Genomic DNA, 24,993 nt, shown 5'->3' with positions numbered 1-24,993 from the left:
AATAAAAACTAATTTTTTAAAATTTGCATAGATTCCTCATCATATTTGTCAAAGGTCAAAATCCTGCAGAAATATGCAGATATTTTTGATGAAGTGTATTGAAGGTGAGTACTAAAACCTAAGTGAAAAGGGTGAAAATTGAACAAAGTGGCAGAGAATGCCCCCATATTTTATGAGAACTTTTCCATTGGCACACAACCGTAATGAGGTAATTGCCATGGATCTATGGGATTGAGACAAGGACAAGGGCAACAGTATTTACATTTATCCTTTATCGATCCTGGTCAAATTTTGCCTTTCTTCAATTATACATATCAAGGACAAAAGGATTATGAAATGCAAAGTCATGGTGAAATGAACACAGATTTAGACTAGGAGGACCAGGAAAGTTTCTGATTGGTAAATTCTCCTCCATTATTAATGTCAATTTCAGAGACAGCTGGAAAAAAAATATGAACATGATTGCTGAAATCCTTTCAGCAGTCCCCTCTCTCGACCTAACTCCAATCCCAGCAATAAAAGTCAAAGTATAATTTGCCCTCTTAATTATTTGTTGCACCTGCATGCTAACTTATAGTATTTCATGTAAAAGAAAACTGTACTGCACTTCTGTTTAAAGGCTGTCTTCTCTTAAATATTGTTTGTTCCTACCAAAATGCATGACCTCTCAAATTCCTACATTCTACTCAATTTGCCTAGTCTTTGCCCATTCACTCAGCCTGTCTGTATCCCCTTGTAGATTCATCACACTGTGCCCTATTGTTGTATTGTCAAACAGAGGATGACTTAATCAAATAACCAAATTAAAGGGAATCAGACAGTTGGAGAGAGTTTGGAATTTATTCTGAAGCATCAGTTAGATGAATTAGCCATACCAAAATTGTCCATGGTGTTGTGTAGGTTAGGTGCGTTAGTCAGAGGAAATGTAAAGTAATAGGGTAGGGGAATGGGTCTGGGTGGGATATTCTTCTGAAGGTTAGTGTGGACCTGTTGGGCCAAATGGCCTGTATCCACACTGTAGGGATTCTGTGATTCTATGATCACTAGATGAGGGGCATTTGGATTTAACCCCCAAGTGGATTTGCAAGTGATTCTGCAGATGGAATAACAGGTTAAGGTGAGTTTGGTATTCTGAAGAGAGACTGAGTGATACAGATGTTAGCATGAACTCTCCTATATGTGATAAAGTAACCTTGAAAACATTTTTGAGCGTTTTTGACCACACATCAAGGCACGCATAAATCAATCCACACAAGGCATATTTATGTAGGACTTTACTTTTCAAAAGAATTGTTTCTGAAACTGTTCAAAGAGACAACAGATGCAGATGGTAAATTATAGACTAAAATGAATCTGTGGCCTGAATGATGCCCTCAGTGTATGGTATATTTAGGTAAGATCAGCTCAAAATTGGCTGTGTTCAACTAAGAGCAGATTCCACAATATTTTACTGATATCATAAAGGAAAAGTTACAGGTATCTTCATGATTCAAGTTGAAGGTTTCAAACAGTGTCACACTGCAGAATTTGAAAATGTATCAGTTGAGATTAAGTGTTATTAATAAGATTGGAGCAGAGGTAAAATTTAGTCAAATGTTTTAGGCTTTTAATTATGTTGGTTTAAACTTTGAGCAGAATTGGTCTGGAATAACTTTTAAATCAACAACCTACTCAGACTACAGCAAATGTTAGTTCTGATGTGTTTGGAGTTAAGTAGTGTGATGTTGAAACATCTATAGCTAAGAATATTTAAAGGGGGAAATAAAATATGAAAAATATTAAATCTGGATAAGTGTGTTTTCATGTACTTTGTGTCACCCAAGAATGATGTTTAATGATGTTTCACATGCTAATCATTTTGATGGGTAAGGCAGCTGGTTTCATTTTAACAAAATGAATGTTAAATTGGAAATGGTGTACTTTAGCTTGGAAAACTTAGAGATGAGATAGGGTTATTAAAAGTACTTTTGTAATTGTAGTTACAGTGAGTTTGGGATTATTTTTTACATTTTAAGTAAGATTATGTACAAGGGACTCCTGAAGATTGCATACCAAATGATAGTCAAGTAGATAATTGTCTTTGTGGAATAGTGCACATTCTACAGAAAGTGTGGACAGTATTTAGTGGAGCAATGGAAGCCTTTTCACTGACAGAAAAACCCCATGTTGCCTCTTTGAGGAAGTAACATGTGGATGAAAGGGAACTGGATGATTTGTCAAATTTAATTTTCAGGGAGGCATTTGATAAAGTGCCACATCAAAGATTATTGTGAAAAGTAAAAACTCAGTATTGGCATGGATAAATGATTGGTTAGCTCACAAGAAACAGACAGATAACTCCTTTTCATGTTTGGAAAGATGTAACAAATGATGCGCCACAGAGATCAATGCCAGCGCCTGAGCTTTTTACAATTTATATAAATGACTTGGTTGAGGGCCGAGGTATTTGCTGATGACACAAAGCTCATTAGAAAAGCAAGTTATGAAGAGGATATAAGGACTCGACAAAGACATATGGATAGTAAAAGTAAGTAGACAAAAATATTTTGTATAAATATGAAATTGTCCATTTTGGCAGGCACAATAAGAAAGAAGTACATTATCTAAATGGTGAGAAATTTCAACCTCTGACTTGCATGTGTCAGAATACATAAATCACAGAAGTGTAAGTGCAGCAAGTAATTAGGAAAGCTGATAGAATGCTATCGTTTATCATGAGGGAAATTGAATACAAAAATACAAAGGTAATGTTTCAACTATAAAGGACTTTGGTTTGACTACATCTAGAGGATAATGCACACTATGGGTCACCATATTTGAGGAAGCATGTAAATGTGTAGAAAGCAGTTGAAAGAAATTTGACAAGAGTAATAATGGGAATGGGGAGTTTGCCTTGTATTCACTGGAGTTTAGAGTCAGAGGTGAATTGAACATGGAAGATCTTGAGGGGTCTTGACAATGTGGGCGAGGAAGGTATGTTTTCACTTGTGGGAGAATCTAGAATAAGGGGTGTCTGTAAAAATAAGAGGTTGTCCACTTAAGAACATGACAACCATTTTCTGTCAGAAGATCATGAATCTTTGGAATTCTCTTCCACAAAGGTAGTGGAAGCAGCATCCTTAAATATTTTTAAGGTAGAAGCAGATGGATTCTAGATAAGCAAGAGGATAAGACGTTATCAGGGATAGGCAGCAATGTGCAGTAATCAAATCATCCATGATTTTATTGAGCAGCAAAGCTGACTCAAGTGACCCACTGGAGTGGTCCACTTATGTTTGTACCTCTATCAAATGAAAGCCCCTCAGGCACTTGGCAACAGAGGACCTTGTGGATGTGGGTTTGCTCGCTGAGCTGGAAGGTTCATTTTCAGACATTTCATCACCATACTAGGTAACATCATCAGTGAGCCTCTGGATAAAGCACTGGTGGCATGGCCCACTTTCTATTTATGTGTTTAGGTTTCCTTGGAGTGGCGATGTCATTTCCTGTGGTGACATCATTTCCAACAGTGATGTCATTTCCTGTTCTTTTTCTCAGGGGGTGGTAAATGGGATCCAAGTCAATGTGTTTGTTGGTAGCGTTCCGGTTGGAATGCCGTGCTTCTAGGAATTCTCATGCATGTCTCTGTTTGGCTTGTCCTAGGATGAATGTGTTGTCCCAGTCGAAGTGGTGTCCTTCCTCATCTGTATGTAAGGATAGTAGGGAGAGTGGGTCATGTCTTTTTGTGGCTAGTTGATGTTCATGTATCCTGGTGGCTAGTTTTCTGCCTGTTTGTCCAATGTAGTATTTGTTACAGTTCTTGCAAAGTATTTTGTATCTTGGGATCAAAGCCCTACCCTCTGAGAGCTGCTGACAAGACAGAGACCAGCAGCTCTTTCTTTCAGCAGCACCAGTGGGAGGTGTTGGTTGCTGTCAGTGAGACACCCACTGGAGATAAATCTCTGGATCTCAAAATAATGCTGAGTGATGTCAATCCAGGAGATTTGTAGGGGGAGGGTGCAGCGAGCAAAAGTAAGAGAAAGGTTCTCAACAGGCTCCAATTTTCTAATGCTGCATCCCTCAGTCAGGCACTGAGTGACTTTGCCTGAGGGGACTACCCAGAAGCCTGCAAAAGTTGTGCACCCTACAAGCCGAGACCCACCAATCCACTTGGTTCACACCTGTGGCAGAGGGATAGGAAGGCTATCCACAAGCTTACTCTCCATGGCCTTAATCAGGGTGAATGTGGGAAGGTGACAGAGTCGAACCCATCATCTTCTCACCTGATTAAATCCCCAAATGCCAGTCAAACATTGTCCAGGCAGTGAATTAAATGAGTGAGAAGAGTTTATGAATTGACCTTGCTAAATTGGAACAAAGAGAAAAGGGAATTGCTCAAATTAACTGGTTGACTCTAAGTAATCAACTGTCTAATTCATAAGAAGAAATGCATGAATGAAGAAGTAGTTTGGAGCAGGTGGGCATTACTCAGAGATTCACTTGAGCCCCCATAAATAAATGCCATGGCTGTAAGAGTTCAAGGTGCTTGCTTGGAATCTATAACTGTGAGTAAAAGTTTTTATATGTGCAGAGATTGGCTCCAGTTATGTCCTTCATTAATTGGCCTTCCTGAATCCAACACCCCAGTTCAGAATCCCAAGAAGGCTGTTTTATCACAGGCAGTGTCATCCATTTGTTTGGAAGCAGTTATTTAGTCTGAGAAAGAAGAAAACGGTAGAAAGAGTACTATACTAGTCTGGGTTTGTCGTTTTAAGAGCAGTCACCTTCCAGGAAGCATCAGTTCTCAGTTGTTACCTTCTATTGTTAGCAATGTGATAACTCATGATGCCAGAAGGTTCATCAAATTTCAGCCTGTCTTAATTCAGCCGTTCTTCAATGGCAGCAGTCCCTGGTGAAGGTGACCGCACCTATATTGGTGAGTTTCATTTATCCTGCCACTGCACCTGTCAGGTATGGGACATCACTTGCCCTTGACACAGTTGTGTTTGACAGCAGTGAGGAACTTGGAAGCCTTTGTGTAGTTTTGTCATCTGAAGGCTACTGTCTGATTAGCAGAAAGCACTACATGGCATTCAATTAAAACTTTTCTCCCAGAAGCTTTCAGCCCTGACAGGATCTCACGGTTCACTGCCTTTTTTTCTGCTGCTCTACTCACAGTCATTGTTCCCATTCATAGATTCAACAGTCTATACAATAACTGTAGAATTGTATTCTGAAGCCATTTCTTTTTTAAAAGTGTTTCAAAATAGCTAGACTCATTCTCTATATACAGAAATTGGAAAAAACCTGTTCCCCTTGGAAAAATCCTTGGTTTCTAATGAAGTCTCTGAGGATAATGAAGGGAATTTGTCAGATGATGTAAGAATATTTATTATATAGACAATAATGTCTCTGTAGCTAGTCAACCTCAGTAAAGAATGAGGTCAAAGAGGGGGGAAGCCACTTAATATATTTCTCATTGTGAATCCCTGCAGTTCTGCATCTGTCTTTGGAATGCACACCCACTGACTACATCAATCTCACAAATACCACTTTATATTTCACAGAAACTAAGCTATAAAAGAGTTGAAACGACTGATGTCTGCTACATCAACCTCCTCATTTATTTCAATACAACCTGCTATCGCTCACTATTATACCAAAGCCCCTCACTGTTTCCTATTCCAAATCTCACTCGGCACAATATTATCTGATATATATCAGGCCTACCATTCGACGAAGTATTGTCTAAAATAGCACACTGCTCATTCAATGCATTGGTATGGGCTCTCAAGCTTTTTGATTCCAAGGACTCCTGTCCCATTTATAAATATTCCAGGGACTCCTGAAACAAAACACAGGTTCATTCTTCTGTGTAGAATTAATCGTGTATACTTATTTTTGTTTTGTGATTTATCGCATTCTTTCCATCGCCATGCTGCATGAGAGAGATTGGAAACTAGATCTCAAAAGTTTTCAGAGAACATAAGCTTTTCTATTCTGCCACAGGATGAATGAGGTCTTAAAACGTTTGTCTTAATATGTGTTTTTGGACACAATTCTGTTACAGAATTAGGAGACATTCTTCTTTATTGATACTCAGTTTGTTGTTAACTACTGAGTAAGCAAAGGTAACAGTCATGTCATAAAGCAACATCAGATGCAGTAATATTTCCGTCATTACATATCCTTTCATGAGTGTGTGAGAACCTCTCAGTGGATGTAATCCATAAAGTTCTTCTTTTAAATAAGCAAAATGACCTTAATATATTGCAGTCAGTGAGTGTATTTATTAGCTGATTTAAAACCTTTTTAAATCAATAACTAGTAGTAGCTGCAATTTTGTTTTCAACTCTGAGAAAGTGAAGAGACAAACTAACAAAATTGAATTTGAACCAGTCCCTAAACCCAAGCATTGCTGGCACCTATTGGATTGATTATTGATTCTACTTCAAGGTTGATTATTTATTATCCACTTTATGGCTGCTCCTTATCAAATGGACTAAGAAAATCTTTTTGATGCCTTTGGTGATAACCTTAACATTCTGTTTGTCCCCTTGTCCAATTCCAGCTGTAATCACTGCGTCGATTGGATTTCCAGCACCTGCTCAAAGCGCCAAATAAACTGAATATCCAGATTGTCCATAACTCAAAAGTGCAAATTAAGCATAAATTTTAGTCAGCTGGACAGGTGAATGAATCATAGGATAAAAGAAGTCCTATTGTGTCTCTTGCTGGTAGCCTGTCTGAAATTTTCTGATGGATGCCTAAGGAATTGTGGACCCTCTGTTGGGAGCTCCTGTGATGTGGCAAATCCTTTATGCAGTACAAGACAGTATTATCTGATGTAGGACACCCCTCATGTAATACAACATTGTCTGATGTATATCCTTATTTAGTACAAAATTGTCTGATGTACCACGCTGTTAATTCACTCTGTCTGATATAGCGCACTACAAATTGTGTGACAGCCTTTACTTCCTACATGTTATTAGATCTCCTACATCCTTCTGTCACTACCGTACACTCATATCCTCAATCAGTGCCACACTGTCTGTCCAATGTGTTTTCTGACTGACCCTTTTATTGGTGCAGGTGACTCAGGGACAGATGGAGGACTGCATTAAACAGGAGTTTGCTAAAATGAGGCAGTTGGTGACTGAGGAAGAGCGCAAGGCCCTTCACCTGGTGGATCTACAGGAGGCAGTGGCCACAGCCCACGTAGCTGAGCTGATTGCTGAGATTAATGTCACCATGGAGAAGCTCACTGAGGAGATGCAGGAGATCACAAGACAGTTGAATGCCTTCAATCAATTGGCACTGCTGAAACCGAAGGTAAGTGATGTGCACTCACTGTATTTGTAGAGAGGTTGAATGAGAAAAATGGAAACGGTTGGTGCTGACTAGTCTTACTGGAATTAAAGCTCCCACTCCCAATCATACCATGTCAATACTGACACTATCACTAATTACTGCTCAGGTAAAAGGCCAGGTAGAGAATAGGAGCTAACTACACAGCTCCTGTGAACATTGTAAAGACGTTATAATGAATGTTTTCAAATTACACAGATGCTCAAGTAAATTTTGTTGATTTTAAAAATCCTGATTGCCGCTTTGATTTTCCTACACGTCCTTGCCCACAGCCTACATCTGCTGACTTTCATGAATTCACTTTCTTCTAGAGTCATTCGGCATGGAGATAGACGCTTCAGTCCAACCAGTCCATGCTGACCATAATCCCTAACTAAACTTTTCCCACCTGTCTGCACTTGGCCCATATCCTTCCAAGGGCAAAAGTGAGGACTGCAGATGCTGGAGATTAGAGTCGAGAGTGTGGTGATGGAAAAGCACAGCAGGTCAGGCAACATCCGAGGAGCAGGAAAATCGACGTTTGCTTTTGCCCAAAAGTTGATTTTCCCGCACCTCGGATGCTGCCTGATCTGATGTGCTTTTTCAGCATCGCACTGTCAACCCATATCCTTCCAAACCTTTCCTATTTATGAGCTTATCGAAATGTCTTTTAAACATTGTAACTTTACCCACATCAAACACTTTCTCTGGAAATTGATTCTACACATCAACCACTCTCTGTGTGAAAAAAAAATGCCCCCATGTCTTTTTTAAATCTTTCTCCTCTAACCTTAAAAATATGCCTCTTCGTCTTGAAATTCCCATCCTAGGGAAAAGATATTTGCTATTTACTGTATCTATGTCCCTCATGATTTTATAAACCTCTAAAAGGTCACCCCTCAACCTATGATTCTCCAGTGAAAGAACTCGCAGCCTATCCAGCCTCTACTTCTAACCAGCAACATCCTCATAAATCTCTTCTGAACCCTCTCCTGTTTAATAATATCTTTCCTATAACAGGGCAACCAGAACTGGACATAGTACTGTAGAAGAGGCCTCACCAATGTCCTTCACAATGTCAGCATAACATCCCAAACTCTATGTTCAAATGTCTGAGCAATGAAGGCAAGTGTGCTAAATGCCACTTAACCATCTTGTATACATGTAACGCAAACTTCAGAGAGTTCTGTTCCTTATGCCCTGCTGTAATGATGTGGGTCAAATACTTGCTAACACCCCCCATCATTGCTGGCCATTTTGGATAGTAGGTATTGATCCAGTTCGGTGCTCAGTCCCACAGAGAGCTAGATAGGCTCATGCATGTTTAACCTGCGTAACCAAGATCTTTGTGCTTCCCCTGAAGGACATGATATCTTACAAAATTGGGTACAGATCCTAAGGGGGGGTTAGATAGGGCAATGGTTGTTGTACGAATTAGGCTTGTAGTACAATGGCATTTTACATCATGATTTTCATGTAAGCCATATTTCCCAGTGGACGGGAAATATAAAGAAAGCCCATTGTGTAAATGTACAGAATAGTGTGATTATAATCAGTTGGGTGACTAACACTGAACCTTTGTATTGTTTCTTGCAGGTTATTGAAGAGAAACCCAGGTACTGTGGTCCTTATTGTTAATGTTGTGACAAGAAGCATAGCAATTTAGAACTTTGATTCACAAACATGGTCGTGTGTTATACAGGGAATGACACAGTCTGTATGGGGCTATGCACAAGAACTGATGTACAATATTTGAGTTGGTAGAAAGTAAAGAGGGTCTAAATTTCAAACGTCCCACACACTTCCATTTCTAGTTTGAACTGAGGTGAATGTTGTGGGGAGTGGTCACTGATATCCTTACAAGCAGATGGTGGATTGAAACCTTTTAATGAAGCTGTTTGGGTTTATTTTCACAGGGATTTTCTTTTTAACCATGTTGGCAAGGTGTCATGGTCCTCAGGAAATGTGGCAGGAGACCTGAAAGATGAGATCAGTAAAATCAATGTCTTTTAAGTACTACTAATCAAGTCGGGAGAGGTCAGAGTGTTTACCCCCTACCACAACAATTGATCCACCTACATCACTTCCCCTGAACATACTGCCCAAAATCACTAATCTCCCCATGATCACTAACTCTTCTCTGACTCGATCCTACCCTGCAATCACATCAAAGCTCCCAATCCCTACTTTATCCCCATCCCTTCAATCACTGAAAATGAGGTAGGTTTACAGGCAAGCAGTCTGGAACAAAGGGTTGGATATTCCCTCTTCCAGTGTGGTGTGTGTTTTGTGGTGCAGAGTGGAGGGATACATAATTAGATCAAGTCTCCTAGTCTAATCTAAATCCATTCAAAACGTATCAAGGAGATAGCCTAGTCCCCAACTTTTATCTTACTTAAAAACAAGTGTAAGGCACTGCATTCCAGATTGGTCAAACTACTAGGCTTTAAGCAAAACACACTTTATTCTTACACCACCGTTAAAATACAAATAACGAAAGAAGAATCTGCAAAACTTTAACTCTATTAAAATACTTCACAAATAATATATATTTTAACTACTACTCATCAACTGTTCCAATTAGCAACATCCCATAAGCATACCCTTGGCAGAGGCAAATTCTGCAAAATAGCTTTATTTTCTTGCTGTCTCCTCCAGTCTAGGAGAAAGAACACTGACAGAATGAATCGAGCAGCAGAGACAGAACTCAAGTTTATGCAGCAGCAGAGAGAGAAAGCGATATCTAGCAGCTTCAATTCCAAAAACCCCATTTCAACAACTGAAAGCAAAACTAAAACCCTAGATCTGTGTGAGCATGACTCAACACAGTCATGCTTCTTTTATCTAATTTTTCTAAAAAAGCACAAAGCTTCCCGTGGAGTAAACACGGCAACACCTGGTTTACAACATACTCTTCAAGAGAAACAAGACACAACAAATCCCTCTTAAAGGCACATCTTGTCACACTCCATCTGACCAACTTCCCATCCATGTTGAACTCAACCCCAAAATATGGAAAGTGAGCAGATGCAGAAATTGGCCACATGTAAATAAATAAATAAGAATCAGTCGTGTTTATTGAAATCTCAATTTACTATTTCCCTGCCCATGCAGGGTAGTATAGTTGGTGTGGGAGGCTGGTGGTTGAGGGCCACCAACTGGTGCTTTGTTTTTTAACCAAGGTTTTATAAATGTAGGAAAGAGAGGGGAAGCCATATTGCAAAGGGTATCCTTAGTGCATCAAAGTCACCTTTCCCCCTCAGTCCTGTGAGAAGATACTCGGCCCATTCTTTCTTCCCCACGTGAAATTGAACAGTTTAGAATTTCAGAAGAATAAGGAGGATCTCTCTGATATTTACAAACTTCAAACAGAAGGAGACAGGAAGGATGTTCTGGATACTGGGTTTAGAACCGGGAGTCACAGTCAAAGGATACAGGGTAAGCCATTTAGGACTGGGATGAGAAGAAATGTCTTTACCCAGAGAGAGGTGAGCCCGTGAAATTCTCTGCCACAGAAAGCAGTTGAGGCCAAAACATTGAATGTTTTCCAGAAGGAGTTAAATATAGTTTTTAAGGCTTAAAGATGAAAGGGAGAAAGCAGGAATAGGCTACTGAGTTGAATGATCAGCCATGATCATATTGAATGGCAGAGCGGACTTGAAGGACCTGCACCTATTTCCTACGTTTCTGTTTCCAGCACCCACAGTATTTTGTTTTTACTTGAGCTACAGAGCTCAGTCTTTGCCAGACAGCTGGATTTACTGACTAATCTGATTGGCCAGTCAGCTGTGGAAAGTGTAACCCCCATTCAGTGAAAGCTGTAAGTTCCCCACTGTAGTACCCTTTGGTTATGGTTGAAAAGTGTGGTGCTGGAAACAGCACAGCAGGTCAGGCAGCATCCGAGGAGCAGGAGAGTCAACGTTTCAGGCATAAGCCCTTCATCAGGAATGTAGTGGTGGAAGGGGGCTGAGAGATGAATAAGGGGAAGGCTGGGGGGAAGGAAGGTCGGCTGGCGATAAGTGGATGCAGGTACGTAGTGATTATGATAGGTCAGTGGGGCGGGTGGAGAGAATGGGTGGGAAGGAAGATGGACAGGTACGTCAAGTCAACAGAATGGTGCAAAGTTGGAGGGTTGGATCTGGATGAGGTGGCAGGGGTGTGGAGATTTGGAAACTGAGTGTTGATGCTGTGTGGTTGTAGGATCCCGAGGTGGAAGATGAGGCTATGGGACAGGCTTGTCACAGTCTGTCAGCTGATCACTGGCTTACCTTCCAAGGAGCCAAACCAAGATTTTTAGCCCAAAGTCTCTGACACTGTGAAATTGAAATTCTGCAATTGTGGAAAATCTATGCTTCAGGGTTTCCCAATCACATCTCCTCACACCAAATTACCCAGCCAAATAAGTAGAAGCATTGGAGTGGAGAAAGATTTGAAAATATGCAGGGAGCCATTCGGCCCATCACATCCACGCCAGCTGAAAAGAGTTACCTAACTTCATTCCGCTTTCTAATTCTTGGTCTAAGGCTCTGTAGATTATGAAACTTCAGATGCATATGCAAGTTTTATTATAATTCACTTGTGGAACTTGAGCATTGCTGGCTGACTAGCATTTATTGCCCGATCCTAGTAGTCCTTGAGAAAGTTGTAGTGAGCTGCCTTCTTCAACCACTGCAGCCCACATACCCTTAGGGAGGGAATTCTAGGATTTTGACCCAGCAACAGTGAAGGAATGGCAATATAATTCCAAGTTAGGATGGTGAGTGGCTTGGAGAGGAACATGTAAGTTGTGGTGTTCCTATGTATCTAGATGGAAGAGTTCATGCATTTGGAAGGTGCTGCCTAAGGAACTTTGGTGAATTTCTGAATTGCTTCCTTTAAATAATCCACCATTGAATGTCATGGAGGGTTAGTTTCATTGTTTCTTGTTGGAGCTAGTCATTTGCGGCAAATGGTCTTGATCATTGTGCAATCATTGGTGAACAGTACACTTCTGACCTTATGATGGAAGGAAGATCATTAATGAAGCAGCTGAATATGGTTGGGCCTAGGACACTAATTTGAGGGACTCCTGCAGAGATGTCCTAGAGCTGAGATGACTGACATCCAACAACCACAACCTACTTCCAATGTGTCAGGTATGACTAACCAATAGAGAGTTTGTTACCTGATACCCATTGATTCCAGTTTTACTAGGGTTTCTTTGATGCCACACTTGGTTAAACACAGACTTGATGTCAATGGCTGTTATTCGCCCATCACCTCTGGAATTCAGTCCTTTTGTCCATGTTTGACCCAAGGCTGTAATGAGGTCAGGAGCTGAGTGGCCCTGATGGAACCCAAACTGGGCGTCACTGAGCAGGTTATTGCTGAGCAGGTGCTGCTTAACAGTACTGTTAATGACACTGTCCATCACTTTACTGATGATCAATAGAAGATTGATGGGGCAGTAATTGGCCAGGTTGGATTTGACCTGCTTTTTGTGTGGGGGGCATACCTGGGCAATTTTCAACATTCTCAAGAGTATCCTCAGTGTTATAATTCACTGGTTCTTGCAGCATTCTTGGAGACCTTCTGTATTATTTCTGGTGCAATCATATCCTTTTAGTAGTGCACTGACCAGAACTATATGCCTGCTCCTAGCTGTAGCCAAACTGGTTTTTAATCTGATTCTAACATAACCTCCCTGCTGCTTTATTATAGCCCTCAGCCAATAAAGGCAAGTATGCAGTATACATTCCTCAACGTCTTGTTAACCTGCCTTGCTGTCTTCAAGGATGAGAGGAGGCGCATTCCAAGTTTCCTTTTGTTCCTCTGTAATTCCTCAGAAATCTACCACTTTACTCTATATTCTCCTGCATTGCTTGCTTATTCTTCCCAAGTGCATTACTTCATACCCAGCAGAATTCATTTCATGAAGTTGAGGATTTCAACCAAATGACTGTGAAGAAATTGTGATATACTTCCAAGCCAGGATGATGCCTGATTTGGAGGGTAACATGTAGATACACGCATGCACATTTCTATTTGACATTTTCCTGCCAACACGATTACTACCTTGATATCTTCCTACACTCAACCATTTTCTTCCTTCTAGTCATCTGCGTGGTTTATATTTTGTATCATCTGAAAATCTCTTAAGCTTGCCCTACATTTACATCTAAACCATTTAATAGATAATACCAAAAGCAAGGGACCTAGTATTAATCCTGCAGAAACGCACCAGAAACAAACTTCCAGAAACAGAATACCTGTCAATACTTGTTCTTTGACACCTGCGACTGAGCCAATTTTGAATACTATTCACCACTTGCCCCTGAATCCTATAGATTGTTATTTTTCTGACCAGTCTTTTCACTTGAGTCCGTGTCAAAAGCTTTGCTCAAACCCATATAGGTACATCAGGTGCATTGCTTCATGAAGCCTTCTTTTTACACCCTCAAAGAAATTCAATCCTGAAGTTAGTCATACATGACCATCCCTTAACAAATCCTTGTTGACCTTCTGATTAACCTGTGCCTTTCTAAGTCTTGATTAGTACTGCCCCTCAACTTTTTTCCAATATTTTTCCACCACCAAGGTTTGGTTATCTTGCTGTGTTTACTCGTGGTCTCCCTTTCTCCTCTTTGAAGTTTAACAGTACAAGGTTAGGAATTCACTACTCTGAGGCATACCTGTAGTCAGAGAGGCTTGGAAATGGATACTTTCAGCATCTATTATTTCCTTCCTTTCTTCTCTTGCATTTACATTTATATTTAATTGAGGTTTCAGAATTTATCCAATTTCAAAGGTCACACGTCCTTAACATTTATCCTCTTACAATATTTAATCTCATTCAATGTTTCACACTTCTCCCTGTAAATGTAATATCTGCATCATCCCTCTCTTTTGTGAGGATGGAAGCAAAGTATTCATTAGGATGAGGTGAGTTACTGCACTTTAAGCAATAGGATTTGACTGTGTGTGAGACATGGAGCCCTAACAAAACTGGTGACAATGGAAATTAAAATGAAAACACTTCACTAGCTCAACTCAGACCTAACACTAGGGAGGATGGGTGTAGTTGTTGAAGGTCAGTCAACTCTGCCACAGAACATGTCTGCAGAAGTTCCTCAGGATAGTGTCTTAGGCCCAGACATCTTTAGCTGCTTCATCAATGACCTACCCTACATCATAAAGTAAGAAGTGGAATGTTCACCATCATTCGCAACTCCTCAAATATTGAAACAGTCTGTGTTCATGTGCAGCAAGATCCAGCTTTAGCGCTTAGGTGGCAAATAACATTTTCAGCACACAAGTACCTGATAATGACCATCTCCATTGACAGAATCTAACCGTTCCCTTGATGTTCAATGTTCCTATCACTGAATTCTCCATTATCAATATCCTGTGGGTTTCCATTGACCAGAATCTGAACTGGGTTGCCCTATAAGGCAGCACAGTGGCTCAGTGGTTAGCACTGCTGCCTCACAGCGCCAGGGACCTGGATTCATTTCCAGCCTCGGGTGGCTATCTGTGTGGAGTTTGCACATTCTCTCCGTGCCTACTTGGGTTTCCTCCGGGTACTCCGGTTTCCTCCCACAGTCCAAAGATGTGCAGGTCAGGTGAATTGGCCATGCTAAATTGCCCATAGTGTTAGGTAGGAGGAGAAGGTGAGGACTGCAGATGCTGGAGATCAGAGCTGAAAATGTGTTGCTGGAAAAGCGCAGCAGGTCAGGCAGCATCCAAGGAGCAGGAGAATCGACGTTTCGGGCATGAGCCCTTCTTCACAAATGAAGAAGGGCTCATGCCCGAAACGTCGATTCTCCTGCTCCTTGGATGCTGCCTGACCTGCTGTGCTTTTCCAGCAACACATTTTCAGCATAGTGTTAGGTATGTTAATCAGGGGAATGGGTCTGGGTGGGTTACTCTTCGGAGGGTCGGTGTGGACTTGTTGGGCTGAAGGGCCTGTTTCCACACTGTAGGGAATCTAATCTAATCTAATATCTAGAACATCATACTTCCAAGTGACTTCTGTGCCATGAATTCATCTACCTTATTCACAAAGCTCCTTGCATTGAATTATATGTTATGTCACCAATCACTAAACAAATCCTTTGTCGAGTTTCTAATCCTTGGTTTGTCTGCCTTTCATATTCAATTACTGGTTTCACATTTTTGATTTTACTAATGTTTAATTATTGGGCCCTGTGTCTTATACTGAGCCTGAAAGGTAAGGTGAAGTCACCATAATCTTACCAGACCGTAGGGCTGCTCTCTCACTAGAGAGACAACTGGTGGTTGTTTAACCTGAGAGTCACCATACCTCAGGCAAGGGCAGAGATTGAGAATGATTGTCCTTTGTGCTGTTGACATTGCTGCATCCAGCCAACTGAGCTAAGCAATGCCCACTGAAAAGACCATTCAGTGTGCAATAAAGACTGACATGGATACAATGTATTATCTGAATCCTTTCATAATATTCCAACCTGTAGTATAATATGAATAAACTGTTTAAATTGCTTGATTAGATTCTGGTCTATAACCTCATCGTGTATATTTTACAATGTTATTGTACTAATTTGGAATATAATTGTGTTCTCACCTAAAAATAGTGATGCTGCTTTCTTGATATGTTTGAAAGAGTTTGCAACTATTTAGATTTTATTCATTCCCAAAATGAGTCTGAGGACTTTAACCCTGAAAATTGGGATTCTTTGCATAATGATAAATATTCTACTTTAATGTTCCCTTGGCTCTCACTTACCAAAATATAATCATGAACATCAGAGCATTTTGATGTTCCAGAATACTCCAAGGGGGGCTGCCTCAGATTGTGCTAACATTGAGTACCTTTTAATATCCTTAATATCCTCTTGTTCTCATTGAAGCTTGCAATTATCGCCAACTGTGATTTCATTTTTTTTTGTCTGTATCTCCCAAATCTAAACGATTTCTGGAATATTGGAAGGTTACATAGGACACAGCTTTAAAAATGCCATCAACTGAATACATTTTGAGCAGTTTGAGCTTCAAGTGAGACTTTAGTTTTTTAGCCAGCTTCTATCTGATGAATAATTGTCATATAATTGATATAAGCACCAACAATACTGGGTGGCACAGTATTTATAATAAGAAGATCTCCAACAACAAACACTGGTTTGAACCAGTGCTAAAGCTTACTTTGAGGTTAGCAAGTTATAGCTAATGTTGTTGAACTCCTTTCAAGGTTACGTGAATGTGGCTTGCAAGGTATCTTTAATCACTAAATTTCAGCATTAAGTCCAAAAACAAATTAGAGGAAACCTACAACACCATCAATAATATCCTCTCTGGCATAACCTTCACAAAAGAGAAGAAGAACAACAAACTGCCATTCCTAGATGTCACAGTAGAGTGAACACTCAATGAGGAACTTCAAACCTGCATCTACAGGAAACCAACACATACAGACCAAATACTTAGCTACAAAAACAATCACCCCAACACCCACAAGCGAAGCTGCATTCGGACTTTATTTCAATGAGCCACCACACACTGCAGCACTGAGGAACTACGAGCAGCAGAAGAGAAGCACAGCGTATTCAAGAAGAACGGGTACCCAGTAAACACAGTCCGCCAGTTCCTCAGCAACAAGCCCAAATAAGCAGACACAACACGCCCAGAAACCCGAGCCACCTTCCCCTACATCAAAGACATCTCTGAAATGACTTCCAGACTGCTCTTAACTCTTCTGCTGAACATCATGGTAGACCACAAACTTATCAACACACTTAAACAGCGGCTAATGAACTTAAAAGACCATGTACAAACAACAAGCAAAACGAATGTCATTTACAAAATACCTTGTAAGGACTGTAACAAATACTACATTGGACAAACAGGCGGAAAACTAGCCACCAGGATACATGACCATCAACTACCCACAAAAAGACATGACCCACTATCACTAGTATCCTTATATACAGATGAGGAAGGACACCATTTAACTGGGACAACACATCCATCCTAGGACAAAGTTGAAAATCACACAACACCAGGTTATAATCCAACAGGTTTATTTGTAAGCACTAGCTTTCAGAGCACTGCTCCTTCATCAGATGCTTCAGCAGCACTCTAGCCAACACTGGCACTCCAATCCTCGGACAAGCCAAACAGTGACACCCACGAGAATTTGTTGAAGCATGGCATTCCAACTGGAACTCTAACAATAAACACATCAATTTGGGCCCCATCTACCATCCTCTGAGAAAAGGAACCCTGAAAGGCATCACCCACTCAAACAAACCTAAATACATAAATAAAAAGTGGAACATACCACCAGCGCTCACTAATGATGTTACTGAGGATCGTGACGAAATGTCTCAAAACAAACCTTCCAGCTCAGGGAGCAACTTACATCCAGAACCTCAGGCTGAGCTACAAATCTTTTCAAAAATCGCCTTTGGCTATTTTCTGTTTATTCGACCTCTGCAGCACTTTGGGGAACAGCACAAGCTGTTGACGTTATTTTTATTCATTTGTGGGATATGGGTGTCGCTGGATGGGCCAGAATTTATTGCTCTTCCCCGAGTTGCACTTGAAAAAGGTGGTGGTGAACAGCCTTCTTGAACCACTGCAGTCCATGTGCTGTAGGTTGACCCACAATGCCATTAGGGAGGGAATTCCAGGATTTTGACCCAGTGATACAGGAATGATGATATATTTCCAAGTCAGGCTGGTTAATGGCTTGGAGGGGAGCTTGCAGGGGGCGGTGCTCCTATGTATTTACTCCCCTTAATGTGGAAGTGGTCATGGCTTTGGAAGGTGCCATCTGAGGATTTTTGGTTAATTTCATAGTGGATATCATTGAGTCATAGAGATGGAGAGCATGGAAACAGACTCTTCGATTAAACACGTCCTTGCTGCCCAAATATCTTAAATGAATCTACTCGCATTTGCCAGTATTTCACCCATATCCCTCTTAACCCTTCCTATTCATATACCCATGAAGATACCTTTTAAATGTTGTGATTGTACCAGGTCCACTGCTCCACAGGCACCACTGTTTGCATGAAAACGTTGCCCCTTAGTTCCCTTTTAAGTATTTCCCCTCTCACCTTAAAGCTGTGCCTTGTAGTTTTGGACTCTCCCACCCTGTCTATTTGCCCTATCCATGTCCCAAATGATTTTATAAACCCCTATAAGGTCACCCTCTCCACCTCCAATGCTCTAGGGATAACAGCCCCAGACTATTCAGCCTCTCCCTATAGCCCAAACCCTCCATTCCCTGGCAACATTCCTGTAAATCTTTTCTGAACCCTTTCAAATTTTACAATATCCTTCCTATAGCAGGGAGACCAGAATTGCACGCAGTATTCCAAAAGTGGCCTAACCAATGTCCTGTACAGTTACAACATGACCTCCCAACTCCTATACTCAATGCAGTGATCAATAAAGGCAAGCATACCAAATGGCTTCTTCACTATCCTATCTACCTGCAACTGCACTTTCAAGGAACTATGTATCTGCAATTCAAGGACTCTGATCTGCCACACTTCCAGGTCCTAACCTTTAAGTGTATAAGTCCTGCCCTGATTTGCCTTTCCAAATACAGCACCACACATTTATCTAAATTAAACTCTATCTGCCACTCCTTGGCCATTTGATCAAGGTCCCTTTGTCCTCTGAGGTAACCTTCTTTGCTGTCCACAATGTGGGCATCTGCAAACTTAGTTAACATACCTCCAATGTTTATATAAATGACAAAAAACAGTGAACCCAGCACCGATCCTTGTGGCACACCGCTGGTCACAAGCATCCAATCTAAAAAGCAACCCTCCACCACCACCCTCTGTCTTCTACCTTCAGGCCAGTTCTGTATCCAAATGGCTAGTTCTGTCTGTATTTTATGTGATTTAACCTCGCTAACCAGTCCTTCATGAGGAATCTTGTTGAATGCCTTACTGAAGTCCATATAGATCATGTCTACCACTCTGCCCTCATCCATCCTCTTTGTTACTTCTTCCAAAAACTCAAGTTAGTGAGACACTATTTCCCATGCACAAAGCCATAATGACTACCCAGTCAGTCTTGCCTTTCCAAAAATATGTAAATCCTGTCCCTCAGGACTCCGCCAACAACTTGCCCACCACTGATGTCAGACTCACTGGTCTATAATTCCCCGGCTTTTCCTTTCCACCTTTCTTAAATAGTGGCATCACGTTAGCCAACCTCCAGTCTTCTGGCACCTCACCTGTGGCTATCAATGATACAAATGTCTCAGCAAGAGGCCCAGTAATCACTTCCCTAGTTTCCCGCAGAGTTCTAGGGTACACCTGATCATGTCCAGGGGATTTATCCACCTTTATGCATTTTAAGACATCCAGCACCACCATCTCTATAATTCAGACATTTTTTAAGATGTTGCTACAGAGGAACCTCGATTATCCGAAGGACAAGGGCAGGGAGTATGTCATTCAGTTAATTGAATGCTGGATAACATAGTGAGCCAAGCATCGGGACCTTGCAATCTTGTTTGGATAATCCGAAATTTGGTTAATTGAATGCCGGATAATCGAGGTTCCACTGTATTTCTTTCCCCATGTATTATATTTGAAAATCCCTCTCCACAGTAAACACTGATGCAAAATATTTGTTTAGTATTTCACCCATCTCATGCGGTTCCACAATTAGACAGCCTGGCTGACCTTTAAGGGGCCCTATTCTCTCCCTTGTTGCTCTTTTGCCTTTGATGTATTTGTAGAATCCCTTTGGATTCTCCTTAACTCTATTTACCAAAGTTATTTCATGTCCCCTTTTTTCTCTCCTGATTTCCTCTTATGTATGCTCTTCTCGGGATTCACTCAACCTCTGTTGTCGATACCTGAGACATGCTTCCTCCTTCTTCTTGACCAAAACCTCGATTTCTCTAATCATCCAGCATGCCCTACACCCTAACAGAATCGTACTGTCTCTAGATTCATTATCTCATTTTTTGAAGGCTTCTCATTTTCCAACTGTCCCCTTACCTGCAAACATCCAGCCCCAATCAACTTTTGAAAGTTCTTAGATTAGATTAGCTTCCCTACAGTGTGGAAACAGGCCCTTCGGCCCAACAAGTCCACACCAACCCTCCGAAGAATAACCCACCCAGACCCGTTTACCTACATTCCAGTGATCCAAAAATGTGAATTCTTTTCCCTGCACCAACTCATCAGCATTCATCTACTCTATGCTCCTATTCCTACCCTCACTAGCTCATTGTACTGGGAATAATCCAGGTATTACTACCCCTGAGGACCTCCTTTTTAAATTCCTGCCTAATTTCCTACATTCTCTGCTCAGAATCCCATCCTTTTCTCTTCTGTGTCATTAGTTCCGATGTGCACAACAACCTCCTGATGGCCCCATTCCCCTTTGAGAATATTCTGCACCCTTTCTGAGATATCCTTGATCCTGACACCAGGGAGGCAACACACCATTCTGATGTCTCGATGTCGGCCGCAGAAATATCTGTCCCTGACTAGAGAGTCCCCTAATACAATCGATTACTTGGAACCTGACATGTCCCTCGTTGCATAAGAGCCACTCTCGTTACCAGAAACCTGGCTGTCAGTGCTACAGTCCCCTGAAACTCTGTCTCCAGCACTTTCCAAAACAGTATACCAGTTTGAGATGGGGACAGCCACAGGAGACTCCTACATAACCTGCCTCCCTCTTCTACCTTTCCTGGCAGTAACACATCTACTTGATTATCTTTGGTTTATCGCCCTTCCAGCAACTGGCATCCATCACACCCCCAGCTCCTGTAAATTTTTCATTGCCTCTAACTCCCGCTCAAACTATCCATGCGATCGGATAGGATTCACAACCAAACACACTTCCTGCAGACATATTCATCAGTAACATGGAAATTCTCCCTGATCTCCTACGTCCAACAGGAAGAGCACATCACTCTACTAAAGGTCATCTTTGCTTCATAACAATCTACAGACCCAGAAACTTGCACAGTCTTACAGCTCCAGGCTAACTTAAAACCTAAATTTTTCATTTTTAAAGTTTAATCAATAGACAAATCTCAATAAAAGGCATATAATAAAAAGGAACCCACTCTACTATTGTATATTTCTAAAAAAAAGACTCAGTAATATTACACTTTAAAACTAGCCACTTAGCTACTCTCCTGCTGTGAGCTCCCATACACAGGTTTCTGCAAAGTCAGCTGTGAATTTTGCTGTTTGTTAAAAAATTTTTAGATTACTCCAATGTCCAGAGCTATTTGAATTCTAACAGGAGAACAGTCAACTGTGCAGATTCACTTCTGGATCTGACAGCTGTTTATTTCTTTGTGTGAATCACTTCCTGTGTGGTCACTGCCATTGTCTGTCTTCCTTTTAAAATTCCATTGCTTTGACTTTTTTCCCCAAGGTTTCAACACAATGCAACAGCTTATAAAACAGTATATTACTCCTCCTAGAATTCGAGGAAACCAGCTTCAACACTGAAAATACCTCGACAAAGGAGCAATTTTTACAGCCACAATTTCTTCCCATCCCTCCATCTTGGATTACCCAGAATTAGGTAGACCATCAGCTGTGAACACCTCTCACTTGCATTATGATGCACAACCTGGAAGTATACATGTATATACAGTTATTCTTCTGCCTCTCTTATATTCAGTATATATGTAAATTTTTAATGTGTGTATTGCAATTCCTGCACTGCAATAACACATAGTATTCATTAAATGTGTGCACATGTTGCAGTTTCTCATATAAGAACAAAAAATGTGGAGAAACGCAAAAAATCAGGAAACATCGGTGGAGAGAAACAGTTGACATTTCAGATGGATGTCCTTTCATTTGAATTGAAGAGAAGTAGAAATGTAAGTATCAAAGTGAGGGGAAGGGGAGAGGGAGAAAGACAAATAAGGAAGAAGCTTTGTGGTAAGATGGAGACAAAAAAGATTTCACAGTGCAGCGGTCAGATGAAATGGTATTGGATACAGTAAAGGAATAAAGGTTGTACACAAATTAGGCATGAAATGCTGCAGTAGAAACCACCCAAAACAAAGTGAATGGACCAGATAAAGATTAACTCAGCAAAATGAGAAAAAATGGAAGAAACATATTGCATGAGGTAAAAGCTGAGGTTATGATCTAAAGTTGCAGAACTTGTATCTTAGTTAATATAGTGTATGTTTTGATGCTGCAATTTCTCCTACCTTGTGCAGGTATACTGTGTATGTGTACATTTATTTACATGTACACTGGTCCTCAGGCCTTTGTTGGTAGTTAATATGGGCTACTGTTGCATTAACTCTTAGAGAGTACATGAGCAGGTGCATGTACCTAAACTTCATTTGAAAGAGATGCATCGTAAATCAGTCCCCTGTGTATGAAAATGCCAGGATACATGGAGGACTGTTATAAAATGAACTGGAGCAGATGTTTAAAGTAGTTCACTGCAGCAATTTGCAAGCAGGAACAGGCACCATTAGACCATAATAAATGTAAACAGTGCTCTGGGGTTCATTTCTAAAGGAATCAAATTTCAAACGAAAGGAAATTATGTTAAGCTAGCAGAGAACTTTGCTAAGGCCTCAATTCTTGTCTAATATTACAAAAAAGATATAGAAGCACTCAAGTATATGCAATGGAAAATTGCAATAATCTTTCTAGAATCCAAAAGTCAGGATAGATTGAGCAGACTCCACTTCTTTTCCACAGATAAATGAAAACCAAGAGATGGTCTGGTAAAGGTTAAGATTATGAAGGAATGTGATAGGATAAACATAGATAAAGTGATTCCTATTTATTGGCAAATCCAAATCTTGGGGCAGTATTTTTAAGATCAACAGTCATCAATCCAATAAAGAACTCAGGAGAAACTAATGTATCCAGGAGAGTAGTTAGAATATCGGACTCAATACAACGTGGTGTACTTAAGGTGAATAGCATGCATATATTTATTTCATGAAGAAGAAATAGGAGGATGTGTTGCAGAGAAGTAGGAGGAAGGTTATGTGGAGCATAAGCACAGTCATAAATCAGTTGGACTGAATGACTTATTTCTGTGTTGTAAAATTCAGTGCTGTCCAATGTCTTGCTTCTTGCTGCCTCCTTACAGCATGACTGCTTAATGTGCAGCAGGATCTATCCTTGTATATCAGTGAAAGTATGCTGCTTGGTGCACAGCCTTACACTGCTTCAGTCTGCAACCTATTGCTCTCTGCTTAATTGTGGACAGACGATAAGGTAACCTTAAAAGGATACCACACGTTTTTCCTGCCATCATCATTTTTGAAAATAACTATCGGAAAACCTGTGCTTCCTGTGCAATCATATAGAATTGCTGTTAACTCATCAAGCAAACCAGAGAAGATAACAACACTGCACTAATTCATGTTCTATCTTCCAGTGCAGCATGCTGCTTCACTTTGTCTCTGTAGCTGCAATACGAAGGGAACCCCAGTGACCTTAGTTGAGAGGTTTGTCTGAGGAAGCTTTGTTCTATTGCTGCTAAACTCCAGTGCCAGTATAGATACTGATATGATGCAAACAGGATTATCTTTGGGGTCAAAGTTTGTGGCATGCTGCCTTGGTTCCCTATACTTATGTCGGCTGTGGCTGAGAAAAGGTTATGGATTAACGAACCACCACAGGCAAACATTAAAACCTGGGCTGACACGCCGGGCAATACTGAGAAAGTGCTGAACTGTCAGAGGTGGTGGAGTTTGGATGAGAAATTAAATCAGACCCTAACTGTCACCATAGGATGATGTAAAAGATTTTATAGCATCATTTCAAGGCAAAAGAGGGCTCCATGCTCTGGTCAATATTTGTCACAGAACGTGCCTCACCAAAACTAATGGTTTGGTTGTCATCTTATTGTTGTTTGTGTCAATTAGTTCTGTGCCCATTTGCTGTAAAACTTTAGAATACAAGGCTCATCATTACTGTTGGTGATTGTAGTGGGCAAATAATTGGCACATTGATCGCACATTTTTTGTTTGATTTTCACTGGAGGTTGTAACTCAATTAATAGAATTGGCAGAAGAATATCTGTCAAATGTGTTCAGCACTCATTGACTTTATCAATGAAAGCAATTTCTACCCTATTCTCTCAGCTATGTCAATAACATATTTTCTTATAGTGGAAATCAAAACTTATTGCATACTACATCCATTAAAAGAGTCTGGAGTGTGCTAAGAGATGGCTTGTAAAACATTGACTCAATTTTAGGCTCTCTCAAGATCTGGCCGCCTACAGTCTAGGGTTTGCAATTTTTTATTCAATATTAATATCTCTACTCACATTTCCCAGTAGATGCATGTTGTATAAGGAATTTTCTTAAAAAGTAAGTGAAAAGGGTGAATTCAGCTGTAGGGTATATGGTAGTGACAGTAGCTGAGACTAGCAATGAACTGGACATGGCAAGGGAGATAAATATTACAGGTGATAAAACTTTTGAAAGGATAAGGAAATTGGAAAAGGAGGAAAAAAAACAACAAAACTGACAAGGAATAATATTACAGATGTCATCAAGGGTTGACAGTCAGGAGAAACTATTTGGGTAGAATTGAGGAAAACAAATTCGGAATGAGGTTCGGAATAGGAAAGGTGAGGTCACCCTGTTAGGAGTCTTTTACAGGCCTCCCAATAGTCCTAGAAACGTAGAAGAAAGGATAGGGAAGGTGATTCAGG

The 24,993-nt window shown here is 40.6% G+C and overlaps 1 protein-coding gene across 1 annotated transcript in view; it reads left to right on the top strand.

The window, feature by feature from the left end:
- Window positions 1-24,993, top strand: part of trim44 (TRIM family member 44) — a 114,589-nt gene that overhangs the window by 38,335 nt on the left and 51,261 nt on the right. The window contains exons 3-4 of the mRNA XM_043706263.2: window positions 7,075-7,314; window positions 8,926-8,945. Coding sequence (XP_043562198.2) covers window positions 7,075-7,314; window positions 8,926-8,945 — 260 coding nt within the window. The remainder of the gene's footprint in view (window positions 1-7,074; window positions 7,315-8,925; window positions 8,946-24,993) is intronic.

The sequence above is a fragment of the Chiloscyllium plagiosum genome, unplaced genomic scaffold, assembly GCF_037043375.1.
Source record: "Chiloscyllium plagiosum isolate Xiang-an unplaced genomic scaffold, Cpla_swu_hap1 HiC_scaffold_18, whole genome shotgun sequence".
NCBI classification, from domain to species: Eukaryota; Metazoa; Chordata; class Chondrichthyes; order Orectolobiformes; family Hemiscylliidae; genus Chiloscyllium; species Chiloscyllium plagiosum.
This window is presented reverse-complemented; position numbering and strand designations above follow the sequence as displayed.